At 36.9% G+C, this 18725-nt stretch overlaps 1 protein-coding gene across 1 annotated transcript; it reads right to left on the reverse strand.

The window, feature by feature from the left end:
- Positions 1–14197: 14197 nt before the first annotated feature.
- On the reverse strand, positions 14198–17939 carry LOC127417798 (piggyBac transposable element-derived protein 4-like). Its single transcript, XM_051658044.1, has 3 exons — positions 17506–17939; positions 15916–17402; positions 14198–15263 (listed from the first exon to the last, which is right to left on the reverse strand). The coding sequence occupies exons 2-3, from the start codon at positions 17339–17341 to the stop codon at positions 14944–14946; spliced, it is 1746 nt and encodes a 581-aa protein (XP_051514004.1). The 5' UTR covers positions 17342–17402; positions 17506–17939; the 3' UTR covers positions 14198–14943.
- Between the last annotated feature and the right edge of the window lie 786 nt (positions 17940–18725).

The raw sequence follows: 18725 nt of genomic DNA on the forward strand, positions 1-18725 counted from the left end.
GGTGCTCCATTGATGGTGATGGGACTGTGTTCTCTGTCTTTTCTTCTGAAGTCCACCACAAGCTCCTTTGTCTTACTGACGTTGAGGGAGAGGTTGTGCTCCTGACACCAGTGTGTCAGAGTGTGCACCTCCTCTCTGTAGGCTGTTTCATCATTGTCAGTGATCAGACCTAAAAAAACAGATTAAAAAACAAGAGTCATTAATCTGTAAAGTTAATCTAAAAAAAATAAAAAAAATCTTTGTGCTTTACTATTTAAATATATATATATATATATATATATATACACAGGTGCATCTCAATAAATTAGAATGTCGTGGAAAAGTTCATTTATTTCAGTAATTCAACTCAAATTGTGAAACTCGTGTATTAAATAAATTCAGTGCACACAGACTGAAGTAGTTTAAGTCTTTGGTTCTTTTAATTGTGATGAGTTTGGCTCACATTTAACAAAAACCCACCAATTCACTATCTCAAAAAATTAGAATACATCATAAGACCAATAAAAAAAACATTTTTAGTGAATTGTTGGCATTCTGGAAAGTATGTTCATTTACTGTATATGTACTCAATACTTGGTAAGGGCTCCTTTTGCTTTAATTACTGCCTCAATTCGGCGTGGCATGGAGGTGATCAGTTTGTGGCACTGCTGAGGTGGTATGGAAGCCCAGGTTTCTTTGACAGTGGCCTTCAGCTCATCTGAATTTTTTGGTCTCTTGTTTCTCATTTTCCTCTTGACAATACCCCATAGATTCTCTATGGGGTTCAGGTCTGGTGAGTTTGCTGGCCAGTCAAGCACACCAACACCATGGTCATTTAACCAACTTTTGGTGCTTTTGGCAGTGTGGGCAGGTGCCAAATCCTGCTGGAAAATGAAATCAGCATCTTTCAGCAGAAGGAAGCATGAAGTGCTCCAAAATTTCTTGGTAAACGGGTGCAGTGACTTTGGTTTTCAAAAAACACAATGGACCAACACCAGCAGATGACATTGCACCCCAAATCATCACAGACTGTGGAAACTTAACACTGGACTTCAAGCAACTTGGGCTATGAGCTTCTCCACCCTTCCTCCAGACTCTAGGACCTTGGTTTCCAAATGAAATACAAAACTTGCTCTCATCTGAAAAGAGGACTTTGGAACACTGGGCAACAGTCCAGTTCTTCTTCTCCTTAGCCCAGGTAAGACGCCTCTGATGTTGTCTGTGGTTCAGGAGTGGCTTAACAAGAGGAATACGACAACTGTAGCCAAATTCCTTGACATGTCTGTGTGTGGTGGCTCTTGATGCCTTGACCCCAGCCTCAGTCCATTCCTTGTGAAGTTCACCCAAATTCTTGAATCGATTTTGCTTGACAATCATAAGGCTGCGGTTCTCTCGGTTGGTTGTGCATCTTTTTCTTCCACACTTTTTCCTTCCACTCAACTTTCTGTTAACATGCTTGGATACAGCACTCTGTGAACAGCCAGCTTCTTTGGCAATGAATGTTTGTGGCTTACCCTCCTTGTGAAGGGTGTCAATGATTGTCTTCTGGACAACTGTCAGATCAGCAGTCTTCCCCATGATTGTGTAGCCTAGTGACCCAAACTGAGAGACCATTTTGAAGGCTCAGGAAACCTTTGCAGGTGTTTTGAGTTGATTAGCTGATTGGCATGTCACCATATTCTAATTTTTTGAGATAGTGAATTGGTGGGTTTTTGTTAAATGTGAGCCAAAATCATCACAATTAAAAGAACCAAAGACTTAAACTACATCAGTCTGTGTGCACTGAATTTATTTAATACACGAGTTTCACAATTTGAGTTGAATTACTGAAATAAATGAACTTTTCCACGACATTCTAATTTATTGAGATGCACCTGTATATATATATATATATATATATACACACACACACACACACACACACACACACACACACACACACACACACACACACACTGGCAGCCAAAGGTTTGGAATAATGTACAGCATTTGCTGTTTTGGAAGGAAATTGGTACTTTATTTGAAAAAAAGTCATTTTTGATCAAATCTAGACAGGCCCCATTTCCAGCAGCCATCACTCCAACACCTTATCCTTGAGTAATCATGCTAAATTGATAATTTGGTACTAGAAAATCACTTGTCATTATATCAAACACTGCTGAAAGCTATTTGTTTCATTAAATGAAGCTTAATACTGTCTTTGTGTTTGTTTTTGAGTTGCCACAGTATGCAATAGACTGGCATGTCTTAAGGTCAATATTAGGTCAAAAATGGCAAAAAATAAACAGCTTTCAGAAACTCGTCAGTCAATCATTGTTTTGAGGAATGAAGGCTATACAATGTTTGAAATTGCCAAAAAACTGAAGATTTCATACAAAAGGTGTACACTACAGTCTTCAAAGACAAAGGACAACTGTCTCTAACAAGGACAGAAAGAGATGTGGAAGGCCAGATGTACAACTAAACAAGAGGATAAGTACATCAGAGACTCTAGTTTGAGAAATAGACACCTCACATTTCCTCCGCTGACAGCTTCATTGAATTCTACCCGCTCAACACCGGTTTCATGTACAACAGTAAAGAGAAGACTCAGAGGTGCAGGCCTTATGGGAAGAATTGTAAAGAAAAAGCCACTTTTGAAACAGAAAAACAAAAGGAAAAGGTTACATATTAAAGGTTATATAGTATGTACAAATACAAATCTGTTATATACAGTGCAAGGGAATGTAATGGCATTAGAGGCAGGATATGTTGGATAATATAAATAGACTAAGTTGTGTATTGCACATTAATTATTGCTCAATGGGCCAGTTTTAACTGTTCATGAGATGGATAGCCTGAGGGAAAAAAACTGTTCCTGTGCCTGACGGTTCTGGTGCTCAGAGCTCTGAAGCGTCGGCCAGAAGGCAACAGTTCAAAAAGGTAGAGTACAGTTCTTGAAGGGAGGGCAGGGGGCAACCAATAATCCTCTCAGCAGTCCGAATTGTTCTTTGTAGTCTTCTGATGTCCGATTTCATAGCTGAACCAAACCAGACAGTTATTGAAGTGTGAGTGTATGTATATATATATATATATATATATATATATATATATATATATATATATATATATATATATATATATATATATATATATAACAATTATAAAGGCGTTATAAATCAACAGTATTCGTTGACATTTTTGAGATTGTTTGTTATTAATGCCCAATAAAGATGCAACACATGAATTGAAATCAACCAAATAGAGCGGGAGGAGGGGATTCTTGCCTAAGAATCACACTTATGAATGAACATTTTTCCAAAAATAATAAATAAATTGATAAGATATGGTACACTGGCGAGGAAAGAAGAGGCCGTTCTTTCTGTGGAGTTTACTACAATAAAATAGCTGTTTTATAAGAGCAGTCACGGACCATTTTGTGACAGGTAAATGTCAGTTTACGGCTCTCCCCATTCATTTGTATGGTATCCGCAAACAGTGACTTACTGTCGTAACACGTTAGTGGACGTTACGCTGTCTCCTATGATAAGAACGCGGAGGTTGTTATGAAAGTATAGAAGATCTCTGGTGCTCTGGACGTATAAAAAACCACTAAAGGAATCGTGGATATAGTCGCACCTCTGGGGCCGGTTGCACCAGCTATAAGTACGTTACAACTTAGCCTAGTTGTGGCGTAAATGGGCACTAAGTCACAATTTACGCTCTACTAAATATTTGAGCGTTGCACCATTACGTTTATGTAGGATGTAAATCTACGTATAAACTAAATATTTACAGAAGCCTCCGACCAGGAGCAACAGATGGAATTAAAAAGCAGACTCATTTAATGACATCAATGAGCTCATGTTTTGCGTGACAGGCTTCAATCCTTTCGACATATATGATGATGTTGGCATTTACGCTCGTTTACATTTACGAGAGAGAAAAACGTACTTTTAAGCGGTTCTTCAGCGTGAAACCGTTCAAACGGTGCAGTTTTCAGTGTGTGTCACCCGGTGTCAAGTTTCAATATATACGAAATATATAAGATATTAAAATGAATAAATGTCTATTTTTCCCAGCCTGTTGTAGTATTTATTTATCACCCCTTATTTATTTTAGATACAGTTCCTATTTATTGTTATTTACGCAGGGTCAAATATACTATTTATTAAATCTACTTTTATTACGTATCGTATTTTACTGAGGATATTATTTATTACAGCTGACAGTTACGTGAGCAAACAAGGTTTGAACATCAACCGTAACAAGATCAAATTGAAGTTCACGGTTTTTTAACTTTTTTTTATTGCTTGAGTGAAAGTACAAAGAAGCTACAGTAAACGTAAAACTTAATACATTCCGTCAAAACTAAATAGCAGCACAAACAAAAAAATAAGCATAATAAACAGAGGTAAATAGCCAAGGATTAACAGAAAAAATAAATAAAAAAAATAAGACCGAAAGAATATTGTACAAGGGGGTTAATCATTAAAGTATATCTCCAGAGTTTATGCAATTTAAGGGCTTTTTTATTATGCATACATTTTAAGGATTTGAGGAAGATCGCCAATTCCTTCTGGAAATGCAAGAGGATGGGAGGATTCTTTAAAAATCTAGATTTATGTATAAAGCAATTGGCCAAAACCACAATATTATTAACCAACAATTCAACATCACCATTGAGAAAAAAAAGACCCCATGTATAAGTCAGGTATTACATATTTCAAACTTAACCAAACATGAAGGTCATCCCAGAATTATTTTTGTAAATTTGCATGAGTAAAATAAATGTTCCAATGACTATGTCTGCTTCACAGAAGGTGCACTGATTGCAGTCCATCTTAAATCTATGTCTGAGGAACTCATTACAAGGATAGATGTCATTAATCATTTTAAACTGAACCTCTTTAGCCTTCGGTAGAAGAGGGAAAGAAAGAAACCTTGTTCTAATTTGAACCACTTTCTCCTTACAAAAATAAAAACAAGGGGTCTCTTTCTGACATGTAAAGGGAAAGTCTGTGCATTTACAAATGTTCTTAATACCTTATTATTACAACTCTCCTTGATAAAATTTAAACCAGAAATGATTAAAGTATCAGTCTTGGTATCACAGGTGAATAACACAATGCACCTTTAACCAATTGAGCCAAGCCTGCAGGAATAGCTTTTAACAAAGACATATACAATCTCTGAGTACACGTGATATTGTGCTTTCCACAAAAATCATCATAACTGAGAAAATTCCCTTCCCCATCCATAATGTGTACAACAGACCAGACACCTTTATCCATTCCAATCACGAAATAACACAGATTTATTCCACAAACAGCAACTATGTGGGGAAAAATTGTGTTTGTATAACATCTTCCAATATAATAATACCTGACTATGAAAAGACGCTAGTTTGCATTTTAATTTTGAAGGCTCAAAATCACACCTCAAAAGGAAATCAAGGCCCCCCAAAAATTCAAAAATGTTAGAAGAAAAATATGACCAAACCGATTTATCATTTCTAAGGAAAGTTTAGAGCCACTTCAATATTTAACAAATGAGACTCTGTATGATCATGAATTGCGATCAGCTCACACTTTTTTAAATTCAATCGTAAGCCTGAAGCTTTTGAAAAATGAGACACCAAATGAATGGCCACTGGAATGTGCTCTGCATTACTTAGAAACAAAGTAGTATCGTCTGCCAATAATACCTGACTACCTAAAACATTCAAGGGCTTGATCTCTTTATTATTTTTAACATAAATTGCTAACAGTTCAGCTACTAAGATAAATAAATATGGACTTGTCGGATCCCCATCTAATACCCCTATTAATGTTAAAATGCTTAGAAGTCCCAGATGGAAGTGAAACTGAACTATTTATGTCTTCATACAACATCTCTATTATATTAGTACATTTGTTTCCAAAACCAAAAAGCTCCAGTGCATGTAAAATAAATGTATGTTCTACAGTGTCAAAAGCCATGTAGAAATCAAGAAACAAAACCATCATCCTTAATCAGATGTCTATAATCAATTAAATTCAAAATAAGTCTAATATTGTTGTGTATCAACCTGCCTTTAATAAAACCAGATTGAGTTTCACTTATAACTTGACTTAAGTTAAATTTTAATCTGTTTGCAAACACAGACGAGAGAATTTTATAATCAACATTAAGTAGGGTAATCGGTCTGAGGTTATCAATAATTCTCTTGTCTTTACCTGACTTTGGTATAAGAATATTCAACCCCTGTTTCATGGTTGGAATTAAATTCCAAACATTCCTTTAAAGCTTCAAACAGCAGACCCTTTATATCTACCCAAAAGAATTTATAAAAATTGGTGGTCAAACCATCATGACCCGGAAAATTCCCTTTAATAGCAGAATCAAGTTCCTCCATTCTTAGGTCTACTTCACAACTTTCTCTAAATTCCATATCAATCTGTGGGATAACATCTTTTATCTTTTCAAGAAATGTATTACTATTTTTTTCCGAATAAGATGATGAATATATATCACAATAAAATGTATATATTTCCTCAGATATTAATTTGGGGTCTGTGATTACCTCATCATTAATAATAAAACTATGAACTACATTGTTTTCCTGTCTCCTCTTTTCTAAACGATAAAAATAAGCCGTATTCTTCTCCCCTTCTTCTATCCATTTTGCACGAGATCTTACAAAAGCTCCCTGTGCTTTCATTAAATACAAATGATCTAGTTTAGCTTGAAGATACTTTAATTTATCATCTTCTGGAGACATATCCTGTGTATTACAGCAGACATTAATTTCTTGTATTAAGTTGAATTCCATCTGCTTCTGTTTTCTACTCTTTCGTTTAGCAGACTCAATTGAAAGTACCCTTGCTTTGAATTTAAAGTACTCCCACTTCCTCCCATTAGACGTTAAGGTGATGCCATCCTTAATCTCAATAATCAAATTTCTTATTTCCTTGCAATAATCTTTATCCCTTAAAAGGTCTGCATTAAACTTCCAATAGTCTTTTCTAGGGTTATTTCTTATTGCTGGAGTCAAGATTAATGAAATAAGACAGTGGTCTGTCAATGGTGCACCGGAAATTGAAAACTCAGTGAGATCTTCAGAGTATCCGTCAGTAATAAGCCAAAAATCTATCCATAATTTAGAGGATCCATTAGGCCTGACCCACGGAAACTGACTAAGATTAGGATACTTCACTCTCCAAATATCTTTAAGGGAATTTGTCCTGCAGAACTCCTGAATAATGTTATTAAGATGGTGACTAGTAGAACTAGAAGGAGATCTATCCAGCCATTCATCAGTTGCCAAGTCAAAATCACCTCCAATTAGCACAAAATTTGTATGAAATACAAAAAGTGTGATAACATCAGTAATATTTGTCCATTACTATTATAACCATAAACATTAACTAAAATAAGAAAAATACCTTCAATATTAACCACCACACTAAGCCAATGCCCATTAAGATCATACTGAAAAGTCACAACATTCCCAGGGCAGTTGTTAAGGCATATGGCGATACCTGCTGACCGATTGGAGCCTGGACTAAACAAAATTATATCTCCCCACTGCATTTTCCAAAAAGCAGCATCCTCTTCAGTAGAGTGAGTCTCTTGCAAAAAACAAAAACAAAATGTGACTTCTGCCCTTTACAAAACATAAATATACCTTTACGTTTTACTATGTCCTTTAGTCCCCTTGCATTTAACGAACAAAAAGATAAACAAGACTTTAAAGAGAACATACACTGACCGAAACTCACAGTGAACAAACGACTTATGCTATTACAAAGAAGTCGAGATCAGAAGAACGAAACTGCAACAGTTACAAAAAAAAATAAAAATAAAATAAACCTTTCAAAAATCAACACAATTCCCAATTTTCCAAATTCCATCATCAGCCAAAAATCTGCTTCCCCTCGATGAAAGCAAATGGCCCACGAAAGAACGCGCCACTGTTCCTTCAGCACGTGCTTGTTTAATGCGAGGCCAAAGCGCTTCTCCAGCTTCTCTGTCCTCTTTGTTTAAGTCCTCTGCGAAACGAATGCCTGGTTCTACACACGGCTGATCTGTTTGACAACACCCAAACTTGATCTCTATAGATTCTCTTTGAAAATTGAATGATGATCTGCCGCATGCGTTTTCCTTCCTTTTTGCCAATTCGATGAACCGTGTCAACCGATTCTTCCATTTCCCAGGGCACTCCAGGAGCAATCTTTGAAAGCAGCGAAATCACCTCTTCCCTGATATTCTCGTTCTGTTTCTCTGGCGAGCCTTTGATGCGTAAGTTCCAACGAATTCTGTAGTGATCCAGTTCTCCTACCCTCGCCTTAGGCTCTTTATTTTCCTGTTTAAGAACAGAAAGATCCAGATCCATTTCAGCTGCCTTCTGCTTGTGAGCTTTCAGCTCTCCCTTAACCTCAGAGATGACACTACAGTTCTCTTCCATTTTCTTTGACAACTCCTCCAACTTTAATTCCTGCAGGTCAAACCTCCTTCAGAGAGAGTGAATAGCCTCGAGGATATCCGCATTAGAAATCTCTTCCTCCTGCTCAGGACGCACTTTCTTCATGACGTGCACTTTGCTGGGAGTAACAGGTAGATTCTCAGCACCAGTTCCTCCAAAAGACGCTTGTTTGCAGCAACAGCTACCTCCATCACTTCGGCGTAATCGTGCTCGTTTCTGTTACTTCTCACTATCTTATCTTCAGATTTTTTTTGCTCTGCCTGCCATCTTTAGATGATCAGAAATATATTACGTTGAAAAACTATTTGGGAAAAGTCTAAAAACACGAAAATAAACGTAAGGACTTTGCTAGTTGTTAACTATGCTGCCATCTAGTACGTCATGTTGGATCCAATCCGGCTTTTTAACACTTCTGTGTTTAAATTTGAAGACTGCTTATTGGATAATACAGGTAAATGTCAAATTATGCGACTACGCATTACTTTATGGAGAGCTTACGACCTGCTAGTTAAGTCTTGCCTTACACATCTTCAATAATATACGTTTGGTTCTGGATATTTTAGATTACTCTGACTTTACCGCTAATGATTGTTTTAACCTCTTCTTGGACTATTATAAAGCTTTCGATTCCTTAGAACATGAGTTTTTATTTTAGGCCCTTTGTAAAATGGGATTTGGTGAGTTTTTTTGTAGATCTATCAAAATGCTTTACACCAATGGCAATAGCGCTATTAAATTCAGCAGTGGTACCTCTCCTAGATTTGCTCTGAATCATGGAGTCAGGCAGGGATGCCCAATATCTCCGTATTTGTTCCTGATAGCTACACAGCTTCTAAATTTACATATTAGAGAAAGTCCTTTAAAAGGAATCACCATTAATGATACCGAAGTGATAATAAGTCAGTTAGCCGACGACACCGCCTTGTTTCTAAAGGATGTCTCTCAAGTAGCTATAGCACTACTACCTCACAGGACCTGAAGTGGGAGACCCACATTGACTCCATTGTGAAAAAGGCCCATCAGAGGTTGTACTTCCTTCGCTATATATATATATATATATTGTCTATTGTGTATTCTATATATACTTTTTTCTTTTCAATATTTATCTATTTTTTATTCAATTTTAATTATTTTTTAAAAGTCTTGTTGCTGTTTTGTATTGTTGTGTACTGGAAGCTCTTGTCACCAAGACAAATTTCTAGTATGTGTAAGCATACTTGGCAGTAAACCTCATTCATTCATTCATTCATTCATTCATTAGAAACTCTTAAGCCCTTTTCCAAAGCCTCAGGTCTTTATCTTAATATCAGTAAATGTGAGCTGCTTCCAGTTGGCAACTGCATGGAGTCCTCAGTTTGTAACATTCCTGTAAGAGAAAGCGTCACCTATTTGGGGGTTAAAATAATTAAAGATAATAAGGCTAGGTGCCCCTCCAATTTTGCCCCAATCATTGAAAAGACATGCAAGGTATTGAATCATTGGTTGCTGAGAGATCTGTCACTTAAGGGCAGAGTTCTGCTCACTAAAGCAGAAGGCATTTCTCGCTTATCATATACTGCTCAGTCACTTTATGTGGACAAACACACATGTAAATTAATTGACAGTATGTTTGGTACATTTTTATGGAAAAACAAAGTTCACTACATTAAGAATATTAATACTATTAATTTAATACTAAATTCATATGATAAAGGCGGTCTAAATTTTATCGACTTTAGCTCTCTGAACAATACTTTTAAAATAAACTGGCTTAGATGATATTTTGAAAACCCATGGTCTGTTTGGAAAATAATCCCACGACATATTTTTTCTCATTTGGGTGGCATAGAATTTATTTTAATGTGCAATTATAAGATTGAAAAACTTCCAATTAAACTCTCTACATTTTATCAACAAGCACTTGCTGCTTGGAGTCTCATTTACAAACACAACTTTTCTCCCCAAAGATTTATCTGGAATAACGGCAGTATTTTGTATAGGAATAAATCTTTATTTTTTTCACAATTGGTTTAGGAATGGGTTGTTATTAGTGAGTCGGTTATTCAATAATGAAGGGACTTTATTTGAGTTTGCAGAATTTATCTCAAAATACAAAATACCTATTACATTAAAAGAATTCAGTGTGATTAAAAAGGCTATACCTGCTGGGGTGGGTATGCTTTTTAGAAATGGTGTCTATATTTCTGCACTTTCTGTCTGTCCTCCCAGACCTGAAAATACCCCAGTTGGCTCGATTTGCTTTTCCATGTTAAAATCTAACAATTATAAAATTAGATCCTTATTTTTGAAAGAGAATATCTCTACTCCTCCTGTTATTTTCTATTGGAACAATAGAACTGGACTCAAGTTTGGTCGTTGCCCCAAAAATTCCTCCTTACAAATAAGGTTAAGGAAATCTCATACAAAATAATTCACAGAGTCTATCCTACCAAGCAATTTTTACAAAAATTTAAAAGTGATATTGAAATAAAATGCTCTTTCTGCGAAAGTTCTACTGAACCATTTTTCATATATTTTGGTCCTGCCAAGATACACAATGTTTCTGGAAAGATGTTGAGAGATTCATTGCAGATAATATTTTAAAAACGTTTCTCTTATCCTATAAGTATGTAATATAGGTTATTGTATTAAGGACCATTGCTCAAAGGATGCTGGTTTCATTATAAATTTTATTTTATTTTTTATGTAAATTTCATATCCATAAATGTAAATTCACAAATAGCAAACCCAATTTTACGGTGCTTAAGAAGGAGATTAAAATGTGCATTGATGTTATGTCAAAATCTAAAAATAGCAAAGCAATTAAAACAACTGCAATATGTTCTTCATTAACATTTTCATATAAAAAGTATCTATTTATGCTTATTCAACAAAAAGTAGATATGTACCCTCTCTATTGTATTGTGAAGCATGTGATATGTTCCTCTGTTGTAATATGGAAGTTACTCTTGTACATGCTATTTGTTGATAATAAAGCATAAAAAAATAAAATAAAAAAAAGTTAAGTCTTGCCTTAAGAACAGGTGGTGCAACCAAATTAAACACTGACATAGTTACAAACTAAATACTAGTTACTAAGCCCTTAGTGTGAACTTTACGTCCCAACTTACGTGAGAACTTACGCACAGCTGGTGCAACCCTGCCCTGGTGATTATCTCATTATAACGCCAGTTCAATAAATTGCACGATCAAGTATGTTTATTTTAAATGCTGTATACCTTATAGTCGCTAGATGGCATTATTACCCCGGGTGCGTTCAATGTTGAAACGCCAGTAACTGTAATGAACAAACTCTGAATAAAAGAGTGTTGGGACATGCTCGTCCTGACAATTAACATTTAATAAATCATCTTCAACACGTTTTAATAAATTAAATAAATGTGACAATTAAAAGTGGTTGAAAATGGGTTGTCGAGACAACGAACATATGTTCGTGATCGATGACTCTGTGTGCCACTAGATCGGTCAGTCCAGCAGTAAGCAGGAAAGATAATCGAGCACGGATTGACTCGAACAAGTTTGTGTGTGGGGTGATAAACGGTCAAAATGCCTCTCGGTCGGTTATTGTTGCGGACATCAACTGTCAATAAGAGTAAGTATTAAAATCCAAACGATATTATGCGTACTATTGTATCAGTGTGCGTCTTTGGTAACTATATAAGGTATTCGTCCTGTAGTTAGTGAAGCAGTGTGGCCTGACCTTTCTTAGCTTAGCAAGACTAGTAATACATCAGTCTTGAGTTGTTTAAATACGTTCAAATAAAACATTTATTTAAAAAGATAAGGATTTAATATTTAGTTCTTATTTCCAATTGATTTGACATCTTTCGAAATTTGTTGATTAAAACCAGACAATCCTGTAACGGTGCATTGACGTTATTGTTTTTTATACAAAATGATTTAACCCAATTGTCTCGTTATTGCATGGTTTCTTTAACAAATTGAAAACATTATTTACACAGCCAAATTAGAGCTGATTCAGTTTGGCAGCAGTTTGCATAACGGGAACCAACACTGTCCAATACAGCCAGTACATTAAATATAAACTGTTTCAAGGACTTTCTCTTTCAGTGGTTAGCAGAACTGCCTTCACTGCCTCCAAACCTGATCCTTCCAAACCAAACATGCTAAGAGTAGGGCTGGCGTTTGGAAGCACCGCTGTCCTGTGGGCACTGGTAACTATTTTACATTTAAAATAGTTTACATTGTCACTTACACAATCTTACACCTCTATTTTTTTGGAGTTGCCTAAACCGTAACAAATGTTTTTGGCGATGCACTTTCTCTGTGTCCCAATAGCTCTTCAAACAACACAACACTGATGTGCGGGAGTACAAAACAAGGAATGGGTTAGAGTAATTCATATGGATGTGTAAGTAAATCCATTACAATCTCCTTACTCGCTGTAATTCAAATTGCTTGTATCCCTTTACTGTGTACAACCAAAATGCCCAACTACAGTTGTTGCAGTCAGTCAAAATTGTACCGGGGTGCAATATTTTAACCTGATGTTTGCAAAGTCAGAAAATGTATGACTCCAGATTCATGCTTTTACATTCAAGGCATTTAGCAGATGCTGTTATGTGGAACAATGTATGAAAGTGCTTTAGTACGTGTAGTACTGAATAAAGACATGATCCTACAAAATTATTTTTTGTTACTGACCTCTGTTAACACAAGACAATGCTATGATAATATATACTGATTTGCCAGTGAGAAAAATTGTGTTTTTCCCCTCGTAGGGCACTGATTGCTGTGTTCTTTATGGATCTGCTTCTCCCATTTCAACGTTCCTCTATTAAGGAAAAAAATGTATAAAAGTGTTAAATAAAGATGTGTATGTATTACTCACTTTTAGTCACTCTCTACTGTTTCCAGCAATCATGAGTTCAATAAATATTTACATAAAAGACAATATTTGAGAACAAAGGAAATTTAAAAAGTGTGCAATTCCCCCCCAACCCCCTCAATTAATTCAGCTTGGTGATGTGATTTATCAGCAAAACAATTATAGACACATACTTGAACATCTTAACACAGTATATGCTCTCAATTGTCAATCTCCCAAAAATAGCACATATGATGTCAACATTCAAGGGATAGTTCACACAAAGATGACAATTTTCTAATCATTTACTCACCCTCATGCCATCCCAGATGTGTATGGCTTTCTTCTGAATGCAAACAAAGATTTTTAGAAGAATACTTCAGCTCTGTTGGTCCTCACAATGCAAGTGAATGGTGACCAAAACTTTGAATCTCCAAAAAGCACAAAGGCAGCATAAAAGTAATACATACGACTCCAGTGGTTTAATCAATGTCTTCTGAAGCGATCCAATCAGTTTTGGGTAAAAATAGATCAAAATAAAACTTATTTTCACTATAAATCTTGACATCACCAGTCTCCTTGGCGATCATAATTTCAAGCTTGATTACACTTCCTAGCGCCGTATAGTGCTAGTCTGCATGTGTCAAGCACTAGGAACTGTAATCAGCTTGAAATCATGATCGTGCCTAGAGACTGCAATGGCAAGATGTACAGTGAAAAATTAGTTATATTTTGTTAATAGTCAATATTTTGATCTATTCTCACCCAAAACCGATTGGATGGCTTCTGAATGCATGGATTTAACTACTGGAGTTGTATGGATTACTTTTATGCTGCCTTTATGCGCTTTTTGGGTCTTCAAAGTTCTGATCACCATTCACTTGCATTGTATGGACCTACAGAGCTGAAATATTCTTCTAAAAATCTTTTGTGTTCTGCATGAGAAAGAAAGTCATATACATCTGGGATGGCATGAGGGTGAGTAAATGATGAGAGAATTTTAATTTTGGGTGAACTATCCCTTTCACTCTACATAGTGACATCACAACTATCAATATAGAATGTTAGTTTAAGGTCAAAAAGTCAAATATCAGAAGCAAGACCATTTCAATAATACAACTGCATCTGTCCGTTGTCCAGCGGAAAGAATGCATGGACACAAAACAAGTTTATTATAGCCAGTATATGCAAAGATAAATCTCCTTGCAAAAGCTGCTGAGCTCATTATACTGCACTAATTATTAGGACAGTGTCCAGAGCTCTGTGTTCTTAACTGTAGCCTTTCAACATGTCTAAACAGAATATCATACTGTATATACAGATATACTAGTAAAGATAATAAATGATGAAACATTCTAACACAATGAGTTGCTGTAACATAATACTGCTCATGTGTGTTAAGAACAAGGTAGCTTGTAAAATTACTTTCAAAATACATTTTGGAACTTCACATTTACTGTTTTCAAGGATCATATTAGTGAAAGAGAACTGTAGAAAAGTAATCCATTAATGTATAACCTGTTTTGTGATCATTACAGCCGTTTAACTCATAAGAAAGCCCTTCAAAACAGACCTTGAGTGCTCAAAGACACTCATGAATGGTGCCCCTGGTGTGAGATGTTGTTGCTTGCGATATCAAAGATTGCATTATATTTATGAAAGTAGCATCAATTTAAAATGACAGACTTTCTCAATAATTTTTCAGTGTGTGGTACTCTTCAAAACAAGGAGTAGCACACAAGGCAATGTTGCACGCGACACACATATATCTAGTGCTACGCCTCTTCTTTGCCCTGCACTTGCTGGAAATGCAGACCTTGCAGGCACGTCTGGTACTCCTGCCCTGTAATTCGGTCTGAGGGATGTCCGAAAGAAAGTGCCTGGCTGTCAGACGCAAGGGACTGTCCGAGGCAGGACGTCCCCCTTTGGGTGGATTCCGAGGTGTACTGTACTCCTCCAACAGCCCTCTCATCAGGTTCATCCGGAACTCTAGAGAAGTCATGCCCTTGCCTATAGATAGATTAGTGTGAAGAGGCGTGTGAAACAGTACATTAATGAAGACTGCATTAAAGGAATAGCCTAGTTCACCCAAAAATAATTATTCTCTCATCATTTACTCACCCTTATGCTGTCTCAGACTCGTACGACAGACTTCTGCAGAACATAAAGATGTTTTCATAAGATTTATGATGCCTTTATCCATACAATGCAAGTCTATGGGGTTCAAAACTTTCATACTCCAAAAGGACAATATAATGGAAGTGAAGGAAGTGCAGTCATGCTTCAAATCATAATCGCACCACGGAGAACACAGATGTTAAGATTTAATGAAAACTGAGTTATATTTTGGTCTGTTCTCACCCAAAAACAATCGTATTGCTTCAGAAGACATGGATTAAACCACTTGAGTCGTATGTATTACTTTTATGCTGCCATTACATCCTTCTTGAAAGCTTTGGAAGCCATTGACTTGCATGGGTGTGGATATGGATATAGGCTATTCACATCATATCACCATCAAAATATCTTCATTTTTTCCACAGAACTCAGAAAGCCATTCGAGTTTGAGAGACAATTATCCTTTTTGGGTGAACTATACCTTTTAAACAATATAAATCATGCTTCAAAACAATATTTTTAGGTTTACATGCAAATTTCTCACCAGCAAGTTGGCGATAGACAATGAAACTGTTGAGTACAGCAGTTTCAATCATGTAGAAGAAAATTTTCTTATACCACTTGGTGGTCTTCCTGGCACACTTCACAAAACTTTTCATAATGTCTGCTTTGTCCACAGCCCCCATCTTTTTATTGTACTCAAGGACACACAATGGCATCATCTTTTTCTCCCCGGTGGTGTAATCAACCTTCTGTGAAACTGCCATGATGGATGCATGGACAGTGGTTAGGACATGAACTTCTCTTTTGTCGCACCATTTTACCGCCAACTGTGTTCCATTCTCTTGGAATTCCATTTGCCCCTTGGTCATGTTATTGTTGGTGAAAGCTGGCATCCCCCTCCTGTCAGCCCGCACAGCCCCACAGGCCCCTGTGCCACGGGAAAGGAGTTGTTGAAACAGTGTGGGACTGCTGTGCCAATTGTCCACATAAACAATATGGCCCTTTCCCAGATAAGGGGCCAGTAGGGTCATGACAACAGACCCAGAGATCCCAAGCCTTGCATAGTGATGGATGTCAGTGGTGGATCCTGTATAAATAATCATATCTAGCACATAACCAGTGAGCACATCACGCACAGCAAAAAACTTCACTCCAAACCTATTCCTTTTTGCTGGAATGGGTTGACGCAATGCCAATCTACCCTTCCAATTCATCATAGTTTGGTCCACAGAGAGATCTCTGTATGGCACAAAAACACTACGAAAGGAAGAAGTGATTTCAGTAAATACTCTTCTAATCACAAACAGGGGGTCATCGACATCAGCCTTCGCACTGTTGGCAAAGTTTAGACAGCGCAGGAGCAAGAGGAAGCGGTCCTGGGAGAACAAAGTCCCAAAAAACGGGGTCTGAAGCATGGGGTCTGTGCTCCAGTAGTCACGTAGTGACGACTTCTTGACCATTCCCATCAGGAGGACTGTCACCAGGAATGTGTACATCTCCTTTATATCAGTTGGCACCCATTTTGCTAGCTTTCCCTTTGAAGCGGTGGATGTCTCCTTCTGCAGCTGCAGCGCATGCCGGTTTGTTTCTTGCACCAGTTCCTCAACAAGCGCCTCCGTTATAAACATTTTAAAACAGTGGACCTCGGTGGGGGTTGCCGGAGGGTTTTGCACCCCACACTTTGTGTTATCAAAAACAACCCCAGGTCCAGGAGGAGTGAAATTGCAGGTCGTCCTCCAGCAGGATGAGCTCACCTCGCCTCCGTCAGCTGAAATCTTCGTTTCTTTCCCTCCATCGGTGAAGTCAGCTTCATCCTCAAGACTCTCGAGCACAACGAGGTTGGGAGGCAGCTCCTCGCCGTCACTTTCACTGCTGCTCGAGTCACTGATAATTTCTTCCAAGTTATTAAATAGTTCACTTATCTCTTCATCTGTCAGCTGCTCCATTTTAGGTGTTTTGTGAGACATTTTTGCTGAAGCTCATGTCGAGCGTAAAAGCGCCGAACGAGAGTACGTGGACGTGACGTCACTTTATACCGGGGGAAAAAGACAATAACATATTTTATTTAAAATAAGCATTTTTTACATGTCAGATATAACGCTACGTGTTTTAACACTTGTGTTTTCAATACCTGTTCGGTTGTATTATGAGATGGTGCAAAGTTGAAGTCAGTTTTCTGGACTACATGTGCTACCGTCCCACGTACGCCGTGTTTGTTTACATTTTGATGGGTGTGTCTTCTTCTTCTTTACTGTTTTATGGTGGTTGGCAAACCAGCAATTGGTGCATTTTCCGCCACCTACTGGTATGGAGTGTGGAGCTTTGACGTTATGGTAAATACAATTTTTTAAAAAACTGTTCTAGTTTTTTCAAATTTGTGTCCTTCAGATATATTATAAAAATGTATATACTCTTCCATCCTTATTTAGTAGGCTTTTCAGTGAAAGCTGAGTAATATCTATAGATTTCATTGCCTCTACAAGCTGTGCTCTTTCATTCTTATATGACAAACATTTTATTAGGACATTTTCAACTGTTTCAGGAAGACCACATCTTACGCAACGACCGGATTCATGTTTGTCAATACTGAAAAGTGATTGATTTAATGAGGAATGCCCAATTCTGAGTCGAGATATTATGGTATCTTCTCTTCTGTTTCCATAACTATTCCTCTCAACTCCAACAGCTCTTTGGATATTATATAAATGACGCCCCTTTTTCTCTCGATCCCATTGACCTTGCCACATCCTTATTACAGCTGTTTTGATTATTCCTTTTACTTCCATTTTACTCAATGATACACTAAAGTCTATATCATGATGTCTTACAGCTTGTTTAGCTATCTGATCAACTTCCTCATTTTGTACTTATTTTGAAATGTGGTATGTACACTGCTGCAGCTGTATTGCCTGAATCAGGATCTTTACATCCATCTGTGTATATTTGAATTGTTGAGAAAAATTTCTGGTCCAAATACTGACTGTATCTTTTGAAACTCATCTGTTTTTATCATTTATTCTGTCTAGCACCTGAAAGTCAATTGTTGGCATAAGGAAAAGCCATGGAGGTGTTACTGACATGACAACAGTTGGGCTAACTTTGATATTATTTATTCCTATTTGTTCAGCCTCCTTATTTGCTTTCCATCCAAAGCTATTCAGGTTCATATACTCATATTCCCAACAGTTCTCAAGAACTCTTGACTGAATGTGATTCTAACGATGAAAAAAAAAAAAAAAAAAAAAAAGTCTTTTTCTTCTTCTTCTGCTTCTTTAGATTTATGGAGGTTGGCAAACCAGCTCTTGGTGCTTTTCCGCCACCTTCTGGGATGGAGTGTGAAGTGTTGATGTA

Source organism: Myxocyprinus asiaticus, chromosome 27 (assembly GCF_019703515.2).
Source record: "Myxocyprinus asiaticus isolate MX2 ecotype Aquarium Trade chromosome 27, UBuf_Myxa_2, whole genome shotgun sequence".
Classification (NCBI taxonomy): Eukaryota; Metazoa; Chordata; class Actinopteri; order Cypriniformes; family Catostomidae; genus Myxocyprinus; species Myxocyprinus asiaticus.

Coding starts and splice junctions, on each gene's coding strand:
- LOC127417798 (XM_051658044.1), bottom strand. CDS start 17,341: ATGTCTCACAAAACACCTAAAATGGAGCAGCTGACAGATGAAGAGATA. Junction 15,264..15,915: donor TGTCTATCGCCAACTTGCTG/GTGAGAAATTTG, acceptor ATCTATCTATAG/GCAAGGGCATGACTTCTCTA.